At 23.6% G+C, this 24,038-nt stretch overlaps 1 protein-coding gene across 2 annotated transcripts in view; it reads right to left on the minus strand.

The window, feature by feature from the left end:
- Window positions 1–24,038, minus strand: part of LOC112598701 (disintegrin and metalloproteinase domain-containing protein 11) — a 235,438-nt gene that overhangs the window by 40,023 nt on the left and 171,377 nt on the right. For both annotated transcript variants that reach the window (XM_025345244.1, XM_025345245.1), the window contains exon 5: window positions 2,599–2,678. In XM_025345244.1, the coding sequence (XP_025201029.1) occupies window positions 2,599–2,678 (80 nt within the window). The remainder of the gene's footprint in view (window positions 1–2,598; window positions 2,679–24,038) is intronic.

The following is a 24,038-nucleotide window of genomic DNA, read 5'->3' on the forward strand; positions in this document are numbered from 1 at the left end:
GTACAGGATCAGTCATGGAAAATAAGTAAAAATTACACTTAAAAATTAATAATGCTGAGTTAAGTTATGGCATTGTAAGTTAGTTCATGATCACAATTTTTAATTGAATTATTATTGAACTATAAATGATGTTATTATGCAAAATATAAAGATTTATGATTGTAGATGACAAGAAAAGCGATCAATGTATTATTATCATAATGATCAGTGAAAGATATTTGTAATATTTTTTTATACATATTAATAACCTATTACGATACGTATTCATATAATTTTACAGTTCATCGGTATTAAATTATAAGTTAATAATAATGATGATAGATACATTACATAATATTATAGTAATTATATTTTAAAATAAGCGACAAATTTGTCAAAAAATTAGTTTAATCTATTGTATTACTAGTAGATAAATAAATTATAAAATATCTTAATATTTAAATCAACTAGGAATGGAGACAATTCACTGGTTTCTACATAAAATCCTAATTCATATATACCTAATGATTTTTTTATTGAAATCATATTTAATATATCTTTATACTATGAAGTTTATAGTGACCTACTCAATGATGAGGTAGGTATACTTGAAACTTACAAACAGAAGTATGATTTCCTGGTTTTATTTCTTTCAACGTTAATTATTTAAAAAAAATACGACGTATGAAATGCGAGTACAGCACGATTATAATAATTATTATAAATATTGTGCCAACGACTTGAGTATAAAATATATGATTTAACCTATTTCTTTTGATCTATTTGCAATAAAAGCATTTTAAAAGAAAATCGTTTATACAAGAAATTGTATTTTAATGACCGTAAAATTCAAAAAAGAAAAGAAAAATATTAAACGATTTTCAGTTTTTGTAAATTGCATAATTTTGCTACTAGAATCTTTGCTCTTATTGGTTTTGTTCTCATAAAAAAGTTTTTTTAGTTAATTACGTAATATGCACCTATAATAATTAAATTTATATTTAGATATTGTAATTTTCTCGAAATAAACTGTTATTTTGTAAAAAAAAATAATAATTTTAATGGTACTATATACATATCATATGTTATTTATAAGTTGTTCCATACGGATCATCATAAAAAGTGCACACTTTAAGTTCTAATATAGGTTTTTAAGCTTATAATAAAAATGAGTGATATAGTTTTTAAAATATGTGATAACTATATCATACATCATATTATTATAATATTGTACGGCTATGAAATGTGAACTTAACAGTTCGATTATTTTAAATATTTTAAATATTAGTTTTTGATTTAATTATTTTATAATACCTGATTAAATAACCTAAAACTAAATAGTTATTCAATAAAAGTATGTGTCCTTTTGAGCTTAAACTTTGATTATGTAAATTTCAGTATATTGTTATGTTTTATTAAAATGTTCAGTTTAATTGCGTTAATAATCAATATAAATGTCACCTAAATATCATATTATATAAATAATTCTATTCTAAAATATGTTGATTAAAAATTGTGTTTACTTTACGTCATTTTTGTGAAATATTTATTTCAAAATGTAATTAAGGATGAAATTTATTTATGATTAATAACAAATATTGAACTCATATCTACGTATACAAATACATGGAATGTTTTCAATATACAAAGGTATTTACTGATTATTTTCATACTTTTTTTCAATAATATTAATTAAAAATTTGATTTTTGGAATTTTAAAATAAGCTTTAAAATCATATTTTCAATTTTTTGTTTACACGAGAACTGTTTTGTGAAAATATTAGCTTCTATTTTTTAAGGTGACAACCATCATTTATACAGTTAATTATTTTACAGATATATTTTTGAAAATGTTCACATATTAAAATCAAAATTTGAACGAGTAGTTTTTGATTTATTTATTTTTGTAAATATATGGGGATAGTAGTTATATGAAAATATTAGTTATTTATACTTATCTACTAAATATAAATAATTTATAAGAATTGACCAAGTATAGTTATTCGTATTAGATCTAATATTTTATATATTTTATATTTTTGTAAAACCTTTTTTAGAGACTATTATCCTTTATATAAACATTTCAATAATTTAAAAACTATTCATTTTCATTTTAAAATTGGCACATTAACATAAAAAAAGAAAAATTGTTCACCAAATAATTTATAGTAAAAATTGGGGTTCTCATTTGTGTTTGTACTGTCACAAGATATTTCTTATGTAATACAAAACTATTTCATGAACTTTAAAATACGGACTCAAGATATTTCACAAACAGGAATTTTAATAAATTCATTACTTATTTAAATAATAGTGTCGACTGTCGAGCATTAAGTACCCTTAGGTATAAAAAAAAATGTTTATATGTGTTATGTATCAATATAATTATATACATATATCATGTTTTTGAGTGTTAATTAAGTGATCGATTTTGAACTCCGGCTATATACCTAAAGCCAATGTATTTTGTGTTAATTTATTCAAATTAAGCGTTCTTTAATAATTTAGGTTGTGTACAAAAATTAATTTCAAGTTAAATCATATCAACGAGTTAAATTTATTTATGAATTTTCAATCCTCTTAAAATGAACAGCGGTTAGGATATTATAGTGTACTTACGTGTTGAGCTCCAGGTCGAGGCGAAATTTGTGGTTGAACGCTTTTATTAATATGGAAGTTCTGTGAAAATGTTTCCCCATCTGAAAATATATAAGCAAACCGTAATATTATATAATGTGCTATGTAAAGATTATGTTGTTTATAAGTTTAGTATATTATTATTAATATAATGATACAGCAAGCCAATGTTATAGAAATGTATGAATCCTTGCATGGTTTTATAATAAAAAATAAAAAAAAAGTTACTTAAAAATTTCGTATAACGTTAAATATAATCTGTTCTTTCGTTCACTGATTGGTTTTATAAATCTAATATTTTTATAAAATATTTATACTTTAAAGTTCGAAATTATTATATTGTTATAAATATTATAATTCACCCTTCGTGTTTTGTATATTCGACTAGTGAAATGATAATAAATAATATTTAATGAGATAAAAAGTTTCTCTAAAACAGAGATTAGTTAAAGTGATGAAAAAAAAACATAAAAAACTTAATTCTCTTTAAAATTTAATTGACTGATTTCACATTTTCCAAACCTAACATTCCTATCATGCACAGTTTATTGAATATTATTAAAGAGTACTATGACCCGGAATGTAGAAAATCATCTGTAAAAGACAGCTTTGATCATGTGACAAAGCTTAAGTGGCCTTTAACTCGTGGCAAATTTTTTATAGGATACATTGTACTTAAATATAGTGTGCGTATAACGTTGTGATAGTTAGAAAAAAATACATGAATGTTGTTTTTTATCTAGCAGATTTTATTGTTATTTTTTCTCCATTTTAATTTAATATTTTGCACCTTTTGATGAAAGTAACTTACTTATAAATTACTTAATCTTAAGAAAATAAAGAAAATACCTATTTACATATTAAAAATGTGTGAATAAAAAATTTGTTATTTTCAAAAGTTATTTCTTCATATGTATACTATGTACCTCTGTTTTTTTTCTTTTAGAAAAACGTATAATTTAGATCGATGTACACAGTTCTAATTTTAATATTTAAATTTAAAATCCTTAATAAAGAATGAAAAAATATTTATTTTTATATAACTAATAATAATTATCATATTATTAAATTTATCCTTACATAATGTTTTTATGATTTTAGATCTTTAAATACTTATTATAATTTTTCACTAAAGAAATTTAAAGGTGACAAAAATTAAGTTTACCCATATTAAATAATTCAATTTTACGTTATCACACTTATTATTTCGGACTTTTCTACTCTCTCCATACTCCATCATACATTTTTAGTTTCTTATTTTGAATTATATGGTAAAAATTTCATTCAATTTAAATTCGCAGTCGCTGTCGTCACTAAATCCGAAAACTTTTCTCTCAGCATTCACCATTCGCGTAAGAGTTCCAAAAAGAAGGTCCCAACTTTCATAAGAAATCAAGACTAATAAATCACGGCCAATGGATTTATAGGTTATGCGCGGAACCTAAAGACCATCCTCTGGTTTAGAGATAAGCTAAATGTATGCGTGAACATGGAATAAAACTTTACTTCGGGACTAGCATTTTAAAAATTTATTTTGAAACTACTGAAGGGTATAGAAGGAAAAAAACATCGGTTACCAATAGGAAAAAGAAATAAAATCCAAAATTTTGCATATTTTTAAGGATTATAAAACGTGATAAAAATTATTGTTTATTACTTATTATTATTATTAATTAGTTTTTTCCAACATGGTCAACTATTTTGATTTAATTTAATTAAACAAAGCAAATTTTTGTTTTTTTATAATTATCTAATATAAAAGTAAATAATATAATATGTTTATGCAAAATTATGAAATTTTACAATTATTACTTTACATTTAGAGACTTACTGTCACTGTAGACTCACATAACTTACTGTCATGCGTTTTTAATGAGTTCTACACACTTATACATTTTTATGAATAAAATTATAAAAAAAAATATAATTTAAATTCATTGTTTAAATAGAAAATATTGGAATTTTATACAAATATAATTCCTAATTGTAAGATTGTAAGATAAAAATTTAATTTAAAAGTTTAAAATATAAATTGTAGCTAATTATACATAATTAAAAATCAATACATTATAATTATAATGTATTACATTTAACTTGGATTAAAAGAAATATGTTTATATTTCTTATATTTTATTTTTTTAGGTAAACATAATTAACGAAAATGATAAAAAACATAAAATGTAAAATTTATTTTTATTAAATAGTTATTCATATAAACACAATATAGCTTAGATTTAAACTCAAATTGACAATCAAATATTGTTATAAATTTAAGAGAAATTGCATTTTATTAGAGTGTATTTAGTTTAACAACCAATCAGTACAATGTTTTTCTTGTTTAATATAAAAATACCAATGTATATAACGTGTATTTTTTTCCAAAGAAAAATATTTCTGCTTTTACATCAATAAGAATTGTCATGACCCCTATTTTATCCTTCTTCCTGTCTAAAGTTGACTCTTTTTTTTTAAAACGGATAACTTCCGCAATAATTTTCTGGTTTCCCTACGCGGCTGTTATCTTTACCAGTATTTCCCATAGCCATAACAATAAATATTATTGTTTCCTGTTTTGACTTTTCTTCATCGTTATTTCGTTACCGCGCAAAAATCGTTTAAGTCATTCTAACTTTATCCTTCTCAAGACTATTTTATAAATATCACAGACTGAAACTATCATATTTAAGGTAATTTATTGAGACGATAAATTAGGTAACAGAAGCGTTAAAAAGTCTAATATTTAATCAAAATTAATAGAAAAATTAGTACTTATTATTAATGTGATTCATAAAATATTTGTGAAAACTTTTAAAATATTAGTGATATTATTGTAAAATAAATAAATCATTATATTTTAATTGTGTTTAAAAAACTTTATTTAGAAAAATGCGGTAATAATCATAAATTGTTAAATCTGTATATTATAATACATTTATAAAATTTTTTCACGTTTAACAAAGTATTAAGTTAACAGTTACCAAAAATGTGCAAGATTAACATTTGTAAGGGGATATGGCATACGTTCATACGTTCGAGTTTTATGTTCATTCTGGATCTTCTATTGATTATTGTTATACTATTTAAGTATCTTTCTATCCCCGAACTTACATATCGATAAAAGCTTGATAATTTTGAAAATTTTGCGTATTGAAAATTAAATATAAGATTCTCAGGATTTTAACAACAAGTATTAATAAAAATCGTTTGAATAATAATTCTCAATTTAAATAAATTAAATGCAAATTCTTAATTGAAAATTTTTATCTATATGTTGTACAATATATCACAATATGACACGAACATTAGACTCACCTTGTACTCATAACGACTATATTCACATTGTGCTTTGTTATTAAAGGTTTTTTTGATCAATATCAAAAAAAGTTTTACGAACTCATATTGACAACGAAAAACAAACTTTGCATAGATGTATACTACAGCTTTTGTTACCGATGCTGCCACGAGAGAATTTAAGGAGAACAAGAGTAAACAAAAAAAAAGACAGAGTAATTTTAGTATGAATAAGTTAAACATAGGATTGAGAGAAATTTATGATGATGTCGTTGCTTTCGTCATTCGTCTAAATCTTAATTGGAATTTTATCCGATAGGCAAATTTAATGAACAAGCAAAAGGAATATTGTTTGTTAGAGTTTATGACGCTCTGGCAGGCGAAAAGTTTTGATTGAAAGTCGCTGCATCTCATAATAAATATTTAACTATAATATAATCAATAGAACGGCAAGTCCGCGAGAAAAACACCACTTAAATAAATGTTATTTTTATTTGAATTAAATGAACATGAACAGTATTCCTATAATATAATATGTTATTAAAAACTGAGATTGCAATATTATTGATATTAATTTATTTAGTGTATAATTAAATGACAAAATGTTATACATAATAAAATGATCGAGGAAAAACAAAAATAAGATATTTTTCGCATAAATAAAAAACAGTTCTAGAAGAAAATGGATTTTTAGAATAATTTAAATTATGTTTTTAGGGTTTATCTTGAAAAATTAATGAAGTCCGATAAGAAGAGAACTTTTAAAATAACTTAGAGTAGTGTTACAATTTTACTAGTAATAACACTTAAATGAAATATAATATAGGTGATCTTTTATTTAAGATAATGATGAGAGCGATAAATGTAATGGTCTTACAGTGATGATTTTCTTTGTGTTTGAATTTTGAAGACACTTATAATAGTAGAAAAAAAATGCTAAGTATAGTTTTAATATCTATTCAAGTTAAAAAGTGAATCTAGTTTGTATTTTAGAGTCAAAAGCTAAATATATTAATTTATCATGCACTTTACTCAGTAATCAAGAAAAAAAAAACAAAATTATAGATAAAATTAGGAATTTTTGTTTAAAACTAGTTTCATATACAATGTATTTAGTTATTTTGTTTTAACTTTATGTATAACAAAGAACTACAGATAAGGATTTTACAAAATTATTTAATTATTTAAATATATATGAATAATATAATTTTCAAAATATTTTGAACCATTACTGACATCTTAAGTTTTTAAGAAATTGTATGCATAAGTTCATAACAATTTTTCATGAACGTTTAAAATTTATTAAAATAACAAAAATACAATAATTATTATGAGGTTAAAAATGCGTGCAATTTTTTATATTTGTACCTTAGGTTAAAATTTTAAAACATAATATAACGTTCCACAGACGTTTTTCTAACAAAATCTATAAAAAAGATTGAATGATTTAAAAGGTTCCACTCATTTTAAAGAGGGTTTTGAAAATATTAAGACAATGTTTAAACTATTCATAAGTATTTATGAATTTATTATTATTATTATATTATGTATATATAATTTTGTAGGCTTGTTCAAAAAGCTTCAAAATTCAATAGAAGATCTTTTTAAGTTTACACCATAAGTTTTTGTTTAAGTAATTAAATTTTTTTAAAAAAATATAAAAATGATTTATTTCTACTTATGGTTTAAAATTAAATTTTGAAAAAAAATCAGAAATTTTATTCGAAGAATAACAATTTTAGGTTTTTTGTTGTAATTCAAAAATATTATACCTGGGGTTTATAATTTTTATGCATATTATTATATTTTAACGCAAAATTTTCAAAATATTTGGATTAATTTTAACTGTTAAGTGATTGGAATAGCAATAATATATTATGATATGATATTAAAAATTATATTTAAAAAAATATATATACTTATTTATAGAGATTAAAAAACCGACTTTGTTCAGAATCGTTTTTTATTTACAATGATTTTATTATTGAATTCAAATTTAACAAATATTCAATAATATAGTACACTAAATACTTACCGTAAGCAAAGTGATTTTCTACTTGACCATTTTTTACTATTTTTAGTTTCGAGTACATCGAGATACATTTGTTTGAGAGAAAAAAATAACTTTATGTTTACTAATTTAATTAATTATTAAAGAATTTCATTAAATTTTGATCTTAGTTATATTATAGACTCAAAATAACAGAGTTATGCTCCAGAATACAATTTATCAGTGAAAAACTATAAAGAATTTCAAATTAACATAGATCATTTACAGAAAAACTACGCGTTTAATAAAGTATAACATTTTTAACGGATTTTCTAATTCGTGTATATAAAAGTTTCAAATATGAACGAATCAAACTTAAATAATTCATTTATGGTGTAATAATAATTAATATCGAATAGTGTGAAAATTCTATTGGTTTTATAAAATATATTATAAGCATTTTAAAACTAATTTGATGTTTATAAAGTTTTAAACATTATATATTTGTAATAACGTGTTAATTAGTTATTTTATTTCAGATGTACTCGTTGTGAAATCTTAATTTATATAGTTATTATTATTTTAATGTATTCGCATATCAACTTAATAAAATTTAAAAGAATTGATATAAAAAGTTTTAGAATTATGACTCATAAAGTATATTGATGTATGATAATAATTCTTATATAGGCCTAATCTATATGAGTTAAGGAACAAAAAGTAATATTATTTATTCTATGGACGAAATATTCTATTCAAGTTGCTTAACGTGCAGCCCAGCAAGTGATTGTTATTTTCTAATATCAATGTATTATATTAATGGATAACAACTTTATTTTAATAATGCCATACACAAAGATTTCTAAAGTCCATAGTAAATTAGAGTTTCCTATTTAATACAATATAGTGAATTTAAGATCTTTGATTACACATTACCAAGAAAAATATTAAATTTAGAGTCGAAATGAACCAGGTAATTCGTGTTTAAGATCAGCTGAACAGAGAGAGTTTAATTGGAACGAACTAGCTTGATATACACCCGAGGAAAATAAGACGAAAAGAGATTAGAGATATCTTCACTGCTATCGGCCTCTGTTTAATATATATATATATTTATGTGTATATGTGTGTGAAACGAGTTCGAGGTGATATAACTTGAGTGAGTATTATCCGACACCCATTTCTGAAATTGTTTATAGGATTGACACTGAAGGGATTTCGTTCGGGGCAACAGAATTCGGTGAAATACGTATATATATAAAAATCCTTAAATAATATATATATTATATACTATTTTGGATTACATCAAGGTGGAAATAATATCGTTAAAATTTGTTATCGTTTTATTTGTGTGTACGTAGGATAATACTATATAAATAAATACATTATGAAGTTTTTGATTTTAACTTCAAAGTAATAATAGGTAGCTGGATTGTATGTGCATAACATTGTAATATTGGTGAACCAATTAAGAAAGTTATTAAACATAGATGCAATTTATTGAGTAAACAATTTTTATTGATATCAGTATAACAAAAATAATTACATAGTTCCCACGGGGAAAACAAAATAATATTGGTGGATTTACCTATATGATAGGTTGGATAAATTGAATTAAATAAACCGTATAATAAAGGTAATACATTAAGTGACCGCAAAATTAATGTTGGTACATAGTTTTATTGCGCTAACAGTTGATTTTATACTTAAATAATAATAACTGGTGTATCAGTATTGAATAATAAACCGTTTTATTATTTTATAAAGGGTGATAAAATCGATAGTTGTATCAGTTTTAACGTGTGACATACGCTGTACAGCGTAAAATACAATTTTCGTGATTTGTTCGATGTGACTTCCCACACAGTTGGTGTTCTGAGATTTGTGCCAAAAGTATTTTCTCAAAACATTTTGGTTTTTAAAAATTATATCTATTTTATGAGGAGTTTAAAAAATCAGGCCAGGGTATTGAAACTAGGCGTCTCGTTCCACAGATATTTAAAAACAAATTTCAGACGATATGATTCGTAGAATAGTTTTACCTCGCGCTAAGCTTTTAACAACCTCTAAAAGATAATCTCTAAAACAACATTTTAGATATTTCAAAGCTAAGAGAAATTCACTAATCTGAAATTTGAAACACTTGTAGCGCATCTAAAAAACATAAATATAAAAAACAAAAACAGTGATAATAATCTGTAATAAATAGTTGACGATAGTCAAACGGTTATAATAGTTAAATAGTTAATAGTTAAACGGTTATGTGATTTTCTTTTGATGGCTAATTTTTTCGTTTGATTAAAGTACGAAGAACAGTTAATAAATAACCTGAATCGCGTTATTGAGAGACAAAAATATTAGATTCATTGTTGGGCTTATCGATGACCGAAAACGATAGCATAATGTTAAGTAATATTATAGTAATAAACATGTCTTAAACGTATTTTCTCTGTCAAAAAAGTTGGAAAAATATTGTTATAATCGTAATATTATAATCTATAAAAACTATAGATATTGATTTAATATTTTATTATTTTTAGTTGAAATTTTATGTTTTTGATTTTTTTATGAGCATAATATTTATTTATTTGTATAAAATATGATTAGTGAGACACTCACATATGTTTCTACATAAAAAATGAAAACAACTATGTAATTCATATTAAGTAACTAAGCATTTGGTACTTTTAAAGATTAACTTTCATTAAATTAGTTTTGAAATTTAATTTAGTATATAAAATATACATAATACATTTGTTACATTGAAATGTCATTTTTGAATCAGAAACCACTTCAAATCAAAAATTCATCAACAAGAGTATATAGTATACTTATCATAATATGTAAAATAAATTAATATATTTTAGACTTATTTATTTTTATTCTTAAGCAAAGTATAATATTTTAACCAAATATAATATTATTAAAATAAAATGACTATACAATCTTAAGCATGATTGATAATTAAATAATTGTAAATACATAAATATATGATTCAGTTTTTTACTGAAAATTGTGTTATTTAACCGGTAAAAACAATGAGGTCTTAAGAAAAATATGTTAATTACTATAAAATTTCACTAATTTAATTTTGTTCAAAGACAACGTAAACAATTTGGTTAGTATAGTTCAAGATAATACAATAAATTAAAATTCAATTATTTAAATTCGCAGTATCGCGATTAACATAAACTGATGCGGGTTGAATCATGACATAATTTATAGATGGGTAATATTCTAATTTATATTTTGACATCAAAAACATAGTTTCTCAAGATAACTTTCACTATTCAATATAATTTTTTTTTATTTTACCGTATTTTTACTGTGGTTAAAAAAATATATGTTTAATAATAATTGAATTATAGTCCATAGAAAGTTTTGAAACTATAAATTGTTCAAGCCGAATAATGCTAATGCTCAAAACCGAAACGAAAGCAAGGCAGCTATATAATAATAATGTGTAGTTCATAATTTCATATTCGTATTTTCTGATATTGAATTAAAAAAAAAAAAGAAAAAAAAATTCCATTTAAAAATCTAAAAGGTTTATTTCTGCTTAAAATCGACACTTCAGAAATTATTATTAAAAAGCTTGGCAAATTAATAGACTCTCGAGTAGTGATTTATACCAGCATTTGATTATAAAAGTTCAAAAGTCTTATTAAGTGGTAATAACCAACATTTAATCAAATAAATATACGTTTTAAAACCTTTTAAAATTTTCGAATCTGAGTAGAGATATTGATTTTTATACCACAGCGTGGTTTTATTATGAGAGTTATCGTTTTATTTTTTTTCACAGCAAACATTTTTGACCAATGACATAAGTCTACTATTCATTAGAATCTACTTATCATACTTTTCATGTAAATTGCGTTCCTTCAAAAGTTCTTATCTGCAAATAATTTATTATTATCCTTTTCAGATAAAAAAAAAAAAATATTAATTTTACAATTATTTATTTACAATTAATTATACAATGTGTAACGACATGACATCATAGATGAGTGATTAACGGGCATTGGCTATGGCTTTTTTACGATTAAATAATATTACTACATAATACGTCTAATGCAACATCTATTGGGATCGTTTCCTAAAAGTTCACATTTTATTGCTATAGTATAAATGTTATACTTGCTTGAATAAAATAATGATATTTATTTTACTACTATCATTATTTGATTGACGTTATTTTTTAAAATTGTTTGGTCGTTACTTGCAGCCCTCTGTGGTAAATAGTTATATTTGGCGAACCATCTCCCTCTATGAGCTGTATCTTTATTTATATTGTGCATAGATATTTTCTATTTTATCATTTAAAAATGCATTTATTTATATACTAATTTTTTTGAATTTTTAAGTTAAATTAAAGACTTTTTATTCGAATACTTGTATTTATATATATATACATAATTTAAAGAGCATCTTGTGGGGATAAAAGTTATTTAATAATTTTTAAAATTATTGCTACCATTATTTTCTGTAAAATTTTAAGCACATAATGTTTTCTAAAAATATCAATGCATCTAAATCGAAATTCAAACGAGTAAATGGTGTTATTAAACTTAATGTATTTAAGATAATAGTTTTTAATAGTGGTTTTAGATAAAGAATAATTTATTAAATTTGTAATATTTTATTTAGTCATAAAATTATTATACTTAGACAATTTTTACAAATTAAGGAATATTAGATAACTACATGGCCGTTACCTAATATCTTTGATGTATTAAATTACCACGGATTTACTTAAAATTAAACTCTATTATATGTAAACTGCATATCTCTTATAATAGAACTCCGAAGCTTCATGTTTCGATTCATGTACAACAGCATTTTAATAAAAAACATCTGCTTAACAATTATTAATTTGAAATTGTCGTTTTTTATTTGGTGATTAAATAATACAAATAAATTTATGTATTTAAAAATAAGGTCGTTACACTTTATGTTTACTGAAATAACTTAACGTTTATAATTTTAAAAAGCTCATTTCTAAAGAAAAATTGAAGTGAGGTTTTTTGGCGTAATATGGGGTTTTAAGGTTATGTTTTTCCATTGCTACTATTCGTAAAAATTTTTAATTTTCAAATATATATATATATTTAAAGCGTATTGTGTATATATTTATTTTATTAACTAAAATATTATGGATAATAGTTTCTTAATTTTTATGATCAGTTTTTCATTTATACTTAATAATAAATCTATGTATAATATAAAATCAATTAATAATCACAGGTTAAATTTAAAGTTTATAGATTGTTTTCAAAATGCAATTTAATTGTATCTATTTATTTTGATTAACTGACTAATATCTAAACACGAAAAAACTTAGAAATATCGCTAAAATCCGTAAATTAATTTTCATAAAGTTTATGATTAAGATTACGATTTATGTTGTCATAAAAATATTGTTACTTTAATTTTATTTTCAAATTTCATATATTGTTCAATCCATGTGACTAACTTTAATCTCAATGCAATTTTTTAAAGTTAATTCAAAATATTTCAATGATTTTATGGTTATTGAAGTTCCAAAACTTCTAATTATTTTTCAACTAAGTATTTTCATAATATCTTATAAGCCTGTAATTATAAATTTGACTATTATAGTTTAAAAAATAAAATATATCACTTTTAATTTGAAGAATATTTTTCAATAGATATTTTTTTTCTATTAATTACTTAATCTTTTACTAAAATAATATAATTTTAATTCTTAATTTAAATTGAGACATCTATAGTCTCATATAATAATGATATATTGATTAGATTATATCCATACTTTTATTAAACGATTCATACATTAAAATTTCTTGAAAATATTTTAATAATATTAATATTTCGTTTCATTTATATATTTATGTCGGTTAGGTTTGGTTGGTATATAAATGTCCACAGTGAAAGATATAAGAGTACAAAACAACCATTAAAAACAGTACTAAATATATATTATCGTTATATATATATATATATATATATATATATATATATATATATAATAATATATTTGTTATAATTATATAATATAACATAATATAAGGCTTTAAAATGATTTTACATTCTATTTGTCTTATTAATTTATTTCTTAACTATAAAATTAAGTTCTTTTTATTAAATTCATTGTATATTTTTTATTTTTATTGTAAGTATAACTATGAACAAAAGGAAATATTCATTAGCTAAAATTAAAAATATATTTAAGAACAATAATATTTCAGTTCTTGTTTTTATAATGCAAAGTATTTGGATGACTAACTTTTTAAAAATGCAATAAAAGTTTCAAGAGTTATACCGTTTTGTATTTAAATCAGTTAGTTTATATAAATAATGTGTTTTTTATTTCTGTTAATGATTTCTAAGAAAAATAAAAATAAAATATGTATTGAATAATAATTGTGCCAATAAAAAAATAAAATAAAAATATTTTAAAATAGTAATAAGATTATTGTATATTCTGGCTTATATAGTAGTTATACCTATAACATAATATAATGTTACAAAATGTTGAGTAATATAATTGTATTTCGGTATAACTAAAATAACTATATTTAATATATTTGACTATAGTTACTATTACTTAAACCATTATTTAAATATGCAAAATGAACATCTAAGAAACTTTAATTACCTATGTGATTTATAATCAATGACATTTCCTAGGTATAAACTAATAAATAAATAAAATTGATTTTCATCATGAATATTTGTTGGGATTTTATCTGTCAAGTTGTTCATACTTTCGTATCGGCTAATTAAATAGCTTGTTTAAGTATGAATACAGACAAACGTCAACGTCGTGGTATTATTATAGATATTTAATTTATTAACAACGTATAAATATATATATACACACACACATATTGAATTAAAAATATAATTGAAACTCGAGTGGATTATTATCACGACACGCTAGAATAAATGTATCAATTTATCTACAAAAAAATAATGTTGTAAAATACGAATAAGGAAATATGAGAGACATAACTGTACTATTTTTATCAATAATTGTTTTGAATCTATATAAGAAAAAAAATATTAGTAAATGCACACAAATAGATTTTCTTATTGTTGAAAAAAATCGTAGCTTTTTGGCTTATTTCCCACCAATGGTTTGAAGGATTATACGAGAGTTGTAACTTGCTGAAGACATGTTTTATTGTAACGTTTCGACGATAAAAAATATATATCTTGTTGGTCTACTATTGTAAACAATTTAAATTATTCGTATTATTTATCTTGCCGTAGAATTCAGTATATTCATGTGGTATAGTTCTGATATTTTAAAATGTATTATAACTGTACTTATGTGTATTATAATGGGAATTTATAATATAATTTTAGTGTTTACAATCAAATAATAAAATCGTTAAAATATTTCGCAATTTATGTAATATAATATATCTATTTGTTAATGTTTCGAGAAAATAAAAAGGAAATATTCAAAATGATAATATAAAAAAATATTCTTATAATTTACACAATTTATAAACTACTTAATAAAAATTTAAATCTTTTCAGAAAAAGTTCAAAAATAACGATGTGAATTATATTTTTTACTGTGTGATAATTATCATATTTGGGCTTATAGCAATTCATTAACATACCTTCTCTTGTGGCTCATTAAAATAAGTAACTTATACATATATCTTGCGCGAAAAATTTTATTTTTTTATAGCAATATAAAAATACTATAACAGCTTTTTAATGTTTTATATGTGGTTTTAATAGCCACCTGCGCACAAGGTATTACGTTAAAATTAAATTATTGTGTTTTTAATAATTAAAAATACAGTATAGTAGCATATCTACCTTATAATTAATATTCTTGTAAAAAATGTAAACAATTTTTTTTTTTACGGTTACCAAATCTTTGTTGTCGTAGTATACACACATTTACGAGTCCCAGCGGGGCAATAAATGTACGGATTCAATTATGATAATAAGCATTCGTGATAATTAAATAGCTTCACTGAATAATATACGAAATATATTTTTTATGTATCTATGCCACTTAATTACATTCAAAAACACGATAAAACAAGAAGAAAGCAGTAAAAAACAATTAGTGGATTGAAATAAAATAAGTATTTTAAACTTTAAATAATTAAAATTATAATATTGAAGAATATAATTAACCGTTACCAAAAATAGTTTTTTAAAAATACGTATAAATTTTGTCATACTTGAATTTTAATTATTATTTGTGTAAAAGAATTAATAATTATAGTGTATCTATACGCAAGAGAGAAGGAGTAAAAAAAAAAAAATGACTGGAGTTTGTTAAGTCTACGTTATGATAAAGTTAGTGTAGTATTTGTTTTCTTTTTGACCAGTGAAAATGGGTTTCAAACAGAATTGATTTTGTAATATTAGCTTTAAATATTAGAATGAATTGAATTATAGTATCTGTGTAAATCATAACAATTTCAAAATACTCATAACTCTTTTTTAAATTAAAATACGAATAAAAGTCTATGGAATTCCCTAGATAATATTCTGTTTGTTAAGTTAGATGATAAGAAAATACAGTCAAATTTGAAAGCTAACAAATCACGCCTTACGATTAGTTTTATTGAACGTAAACATGTTATTTTACGCACGAGTTAGAGAGAGAAAGAGAAAAAGAGAGAAAGAGAGACAGAAAGAGAATACAATAAATATGGTGAACTGACATCCTCTTAAGAACGTTAAGATATAAGTTAATATTGAACAAACAAAATATTAAACTCTTAACGTACATGGTAAATATAAAAAAAATACTAACTTATTTTATTTAAAATAATAAATAATTTTTTTTCTTATTATTACTTAAATCATACAAATATTTATTGTGCAACTTTCAATTTTTATTTCTTAAATATGAACTAAATATTTCATTAAAAATTTATCCTAAATAATAAATTTGTGTTTTACACTAATTGTAATGGTTAAGGAAACTATACATTTACTATAACAAAATCAAAAACCTAAAAAATATTTATTTATTTATTTATATTCAAAATAAATTTTTGAAGGCCATATAGGAAGAGGAAGAAAGAGGAAGACCAAGGATGGAGTACATGAAGAAAATCATAATTAACATGAGGAAGAATAGTTATAAGGAACTAAAGGAATTGAGTAACGATAAGGACGCATGGAGAACTGCAACAAACCAATCTAAGGGTTGAAGACTGAGAGAGATTCAAAATACCCGCGTAAAGTAAAATAGTATACATTATCAAGTGATTGGATAAATAAAAATATAATTATTTATAGTTTTAATTACAGTTATAAATATAAAATTTGATTTTAATTTAATCAATTTTTAAAATAAGCTAGAAAAAGTTAAGTTATATCAACGTATTTTTTAACTGAATAAGTTTTTAGTTAATTAGAATTTAACTAATTAGTGAAGTTAATTACCACAATTGCTTAAACGTAAACAGTAACCAAATATAGTGAATATCATCAATCAGCATCATTTAAATTAATACGTTCATCTTATTAATATCGGAAATAGTTTAATAGTCTAAAGCTATTTATTATCTCTACGATTTGAATACTATGTATATTTTGTGATTCCAGCCCATGAAATATTATGTATTTTCATATATTTATTTATATGCTTTAGTATTTTATAATTTAAATTTAAAATAATAGACATGAAACTAATTTTTAAGTAAACATATCTATAGTGTTTTTATATATTTAGATAGGTACCTATAAATATACGGTATGTTGTTGTTTTTTTTTAAAGTTTATTTGTAAACAATATCAATAAAAAGTATAATAGGTACACAGTTTGGAAGTTATTTTTAATTTTAGATTCAAAATCTAGTATCTATTAGATAGAGTTGGTTTAGAGTTTTTGTTATATCAAGCTATTAAGAGTATAATTTGGTCATAAAATTATGATAATGGTTTAAAAAAGTCTTTTATAATTTTAAAATAAAAATAAATGGGATAGATATTCTGTGATTTAATAAAAGCTGTAGACGAATATTGGTTGAAAATAATTCATTATAATGTTGTTATTAAGTTACAGTGACTTATAAAATAAATTATAAGTAGACTTGATAACAATATATAAATAAGTTCAATAAGCATAACGAAAAATATGGAAAAAAAAATCTTCTTAGTTATCTATGGAATTTATAAACATATGTATTATGTTTAATATTTATACTATATTATTGACAGAAACAAAAATATTAAGTAATTTTATAATGTGTATTAATATTAAATTATATTTCATACTTGTACATAATTTGCACATAAACATGGTTTTTTATTGAGTTAATCTACTTTTTTATATCTACGTTTATTATATACTTAACTATAATAAAGTTCATAATTTTTAATGAATTATTGTGATTCACCGAGATTTAAGAATTTAACTAATCACTGGTATTGTAGTGAGTTTATCGCTAACCTTGTTATTATTTTGAGATGCATTGTGATTTGTTTAATAATATAAGTTGTTAGGAAGTAGAAAAAAAAATTAAATTCGAGAAAATCATATTAATTTATGTGTATATTAAGGTCAAACATTCTTTTTTTTTGTAATTGGATATTTATTTTTTACAATTTTAAATATGTATTACATTGAAACAATAATAATAATAATATTTTTTACAGGACGTTAAAAAAAAAAATTGATATTAGTTTCAAAGTGCTTTATTTATTCAGTGATTAATAACAAAAAAAAAAAAAAAACATTAATAGGTGATGATAACGCTCAATACCAATGGTTAAACACTGCATATCTAGTGATAATAACGATTGGTTTAAAACATACAAAAAAAGTTTCATTTAGTATATGGTTTCATAGGTGTATTCATTATATAATAAATATTTCATTAAATACATGAACATAATTTTAAATGACGACAACAAAACGTTTAAAAACATAGAAGTCTAAAGTTATTACGATGGACCTTTGCTCGTGAAAACATAATATGTATAGGGGTTTATAAATCAAATCTATATAAGCACGTGAAGATTATGCTTATAAATCTTTCTTCTCTTTATTTATTTATTTTTTGGGCTGCCGACAGTTTCTTTAAACAATACAAGTCCGGTGGTGATTTTCGGTTAAAGCTCATAATCCATGCACATTTTCTAACCTAACGTTTCAGCTATTCACATGGAGAACGGTCGAGGAGTCGGCGGTGTTAAGACAAATAATGGCCGCTCACGATGCGGTGCATAAATCTTCTCGAATTTACCTTAAAGATCTCACGGACTCCGATAAGTAATAATAAATCGGTACAGAAAAAAAAATAAAAACAACCCCCGTCAGAACTAAACAAATACACACACACACACACATATCTTTATAATACGCGTCCGATAAAACGCACGTACGTGAATGAAAAAGAAAAAAATGTGTAACGATTTGTTTGTCGTCTAGTAGAAACGTGGTTACAACGATGTTTGATTCACACACCAAAGACTCCGCCGCCTTCACCCCAGGGTGACACATTTTTTCTTACACAACGGATGTTTGTAGGAAACGCGGCAGTGGCGTCGTTGTTGTTGTTAACGGCGGTGGTACCGTTGGTGTAAGCGGAAAGAAAAATGTGTAGTATAAAAAATCGAGGCGGTCCGACGGCAACGACTCGACAAGCCACTTAAATCGGTCGCGTCTGGTTGAATTAAATAGTTTACGTCTTGGTGCAGACCAGCTAACCCTTCCACACCACCTAACAACCCTTCTAAACAGTATCGACTAACCACTTTCTTTGATACGATTGTGTACACCCGTGTCTTAACTATACCTTTAGGTGTATATATGTGTGTACATCGATATGCTATATACACTCTGTGTTCACCCTTAACTTACAACTATACATAAAGTTATCGGCTATAGAGAACTACAGTGTGCAGCAGTTAGTACGCCTATATAACCGACGTACGGTGAAAGTTATAGTGCAAAAAGTTTTAGTTGAAAACACTTAATGTATTATTACGACTACGCCAACAAATACAGCAGTCTCTTCAACTTTAATCATCTTCAACTCACTCTACTGTCATTTCTTATTAGTATCTCTCGGACTACATTTCCAGATATGTGGCATCCACTATTTAATAAGATGACTGTTGATGATGATGACGATCAGAATTAAAATAATTATTTTACCTACAATTCATGTACAGTAAAAAATAATTTCAAAATAAAATGTCAATAGTTGTTAGTATAAAATATAAAAAGTTTTATTCTACCGTACCGGAATGCAATAATTACAGCTAGTACACTGTGCTCACGATAAATTGTGAACACTATCACTGATGGAATCGACGACTCCGTGATATGTGATTTAAAATATTATTGACAGCTACAAGAATCGAAAAGAGGTCTTACGTCAATTTTTCTCAAATTATTTTTATGAGTGTAATTATAGTTAAATTGGGATTATAAAATATGAACCGACATTTTTAGACGGTTACGTTGGTTGAGGCATAAGCGATAGGAAAACTATTAATATTATAATATACATTATACATGACTACATACAAATATATACACAATACATTATAACATATTATACACATCGTGTCAAACCTATAGAAATGATAACGTTGAGGATAATATTATTTAAACGTGCCTACAGTTATAAAATGAAGTCGTGTTAGACGGTTGTGAATCGTTCTGTACGGCCCCATAATATCACCAAATGATAAACCTCATTCTGTTCCTTCTACCACCCTTCCCCACTAACCAACACCTGCACACTTTTGACGACAATGAACGTTCGAAGCGGTGACCTTAAGATCAACTGTGATTTCTCGGAAAAAATTTTTAATCAACGGCACATACTGAAGTGATTTTTTTTTCGTTCTATCTTTTAAACGTCAAACAAACATATATAAATGTATATATTTTGTGCACGCTAAATTATGTTACACAAAATCGGAGAAACTTCTACCTGTATTATCGTGACAGTTTAAATCTAATTTTTTTATTTAAAGGAAATGACGCGATAAGGCAGAAGATCATTAAGCTACACATTTCGAGTATATCGTATCTTGATAAAATTTAATTTCCTACAAAAACAAAACGCTCATATATTTTATAGTCGAAATTTAAGTTAATCAAGTATAAAATACTAAGAATGTTTATCAAACCAATGATATTATTATTGTTTTTAATGTGCAAACTTCTCTAATTATAATAGTTGATGTTTTGTAAGTCGAGTGCAAATAATAATTAATGTTTTTAATTTGAAATTCATATTTACCTAATGAAACAAATAGTGTATAAAATAACATTTTGCACAATACAAAACACTTCAAGATGCATAAAATGATAATAGTTTATAATACTTATGTATTAGAGTTCTGAAAAATTGTACGATATAATGGGAAGATATCTAAGATTTTGATTATTCAATCTCTTGTCTGCCAATATAAATAAATATTTTTTTACTTAAAATACTCAATCAAAAACTATCAAAGCCAAACTAAAAACACATAAACTGGATAAAAATTAGTACATAACCCAACAGAGAAAACGTTTTGTCTTACTTCAAAAGGTTTATGTATTTTTATTCTAGTGAAAATGCAGTTCATTACATCGTTGGAAGTAAATAGTCTAAACTGTCTGTTTCATATTTGGTTTTTTTTTGTCTCAAAACCAAATAACATTTAAAAAAAATTCTAAAACTATTTTTAAGGCAATGTAAAGAAGTAAAGATGTCATATTATACTGAAAATCCCTGTAATTTATCAGGATTTACCTTTCAACTCGTTAGCATACAGTCTTAACAATGGCGTTCTGGGTCCAAAGACAAATATGCGGTCAAGCAGTCACGGTTTTTCCTTCGCTGGCAAAAGGTTAAAATCATTAACAATGACTAGTCTAAATACAGATAACATCAACGAATGTACACGTCGTTTTTGTTTACCCAAAATCCTCACATTACTTTGCTTCACTCATTTTAATGAGAACTGTTAAAAGTATTATTATTATTTAGTGTTTATGTATGTATATAAACGTTCTTTGTAAAACAAAAAAAAAAAAACTACATATGCTATAGTCACGATAAAGTTCCACATTTACGAGTTCGTGATACACAATGTATGACCTTTTTACACATATAAGTTAACCTTATGCCTTTATAACGGTCGATAACTATTGTGTAAAAAACGCATATAATATATATATATATATATGCATTATACACTTTTCGTATCAAACTCAAGTCACGAATAGTTACAAGTAGATAGATTAAAAATGAATTCATAGTCTTTTTGAAAACAATTATACTGTATTAAATGTTGGTATAAGTTATCAGTTATCACTGATTGTGGTATTAAATATTATGGTTAATGAATTACTAATGATACTAGTATGGTCGAGATCGAGAGTGTGTATTTTGGTTCATACCAAGTCGCGATCGGAATCAAAACAGATAAAAACGATATCCTAGTTCCAGTTGAAAAATATAATTATTATTTTTAAATTTAGATACTTGATTTTTATTATACTGTGGTTAAATTTAAAATAAAAAAATTATAACGGCACATTTAGAAACAAATATAATATATTTATAATTACACTGATTCATATTTGTATGATACACATTTCACAAAATGTCATATAGTCAATTTATTTTTTAAATACTGTGAGATTTTATTTTCTATAAATTTCTGAGTAATTCTTTTAAATTTTTATTAGTTTCCAAATATACTGAATTGATTTTTGAATATTAAATTTGAATATTTTAACTGACTTAAAAAATTCGATTTGAAAACTTCATTTCCATTATTCGTTCTCCAAAAACTATAGTTCAAAACTACTTTGAGTGAAGTTGGAAAATAATATATTGCAATTATTAATATAACTATTGATTAAATAGTTACTATATTCAGTAACTCTTGAAACTATATGTTGTTCAGCGATTAATTTCAAAAAAATATCTCCCATTTTATCTTAGAGGAAAAAAATCAATTCAAAAACGCATTGCAACCATTTTACAATTTCTGAGCTATTATTTTTTACTCTATAGTCAGTCTTAATCCCACAATTTTTCTCCGCTAGGCTTGACTGAGATGAAATCTGTATTCAAAGTCGTGATCAGGTATTATTTATTTACAGCTTGAAGAATTCCTTTTTCAAAATCAAAAACTTATGCTATTGCTCAAGCATTAAATAATTTCTGAACATTTACTTTTTAGTGTAAACATAATAATTCTGTACGATATATTTATTTTTATCTCTTTATCTAAATTTAAAACATTTGATAAAAGTAAAAGTTTTCTTTTTTCACTATACATTTTTGAAATTTGTGGCATTTTTAAAATTGAATTTTATACGTCAACTTCGTATCATTGACTAAAAAAAATAAAGTTTACATACTGAAATTTTAATAAGTGCCTATCGGATAATTAATTATTAAATACAGACCGCAATCAAAGTGATAGTTTTATATTTAATATTATTACGACTGCAACTTTTTTATTGCAATTGCAACTTGAAAACAATGCGTATTTTATCTAGTTTCAATAAAATCAGCGTAAACAAGTTTTTCGATGTTATCGCAAATACTAAAAATTATATAACTGCAATTTGGAAACGAGTACTTATGGAATTCATCTAGACTTTAGTTAATCATAGTTTATAAATGTTTTTAAAACTTTTTATATATTTTTAATGATTTTAAATAGTTTTTGATAATATCAACTAAACAACGGAAACATAAATTTTAATATGATTGATCTTGTATTATAAGTTATTTAGTTATTTGAAATTAATATTGCAAAAATTATAGGTATAAATAAAGATTTTTGACGTTTATAATTTGTATTCTCTTTAGTTCTAGAATGGTCTAAAGCACTATGAAATTATTCTACATTTTTAAAAATAAGTATGTAAATTTTGTAAAAAATTATAGAATAAAATTGGTTAATATTAAATATTAATATTTTATTATGAATTTAAACAAACTTATTTTTATTTCTATTTTTTATAATGTTCATAAAAACTACACTAGTAAATTAAAAATAAATCTTTAATGCACCATTTATGTGAATTTTCAAATTATATAAAGTCAGAAAATGTAATTTTAAATTATACAAAATAAAATATCAATAATTTTAACTCAAATACACATTAATTTATACTCAGTATATGAAAAGTATTGGTTTT

This window comes from Melanaphis sacchari, unplaced genomic scaffold, assembly GCF_002803265.2.
Source record: "Melanaphis sacchari strain LSU unplaced genomic scaffold, SCAv2.0 Contig4_pilon_pilon, whole genome shotgun sequence".
Classification (NCBI taxonomy): Eukaryota; Metazoa; Arthropoda; class Insecta; order Hemiptera; family Aphididae; genus Melanaphis; species Melanaphis sacchari.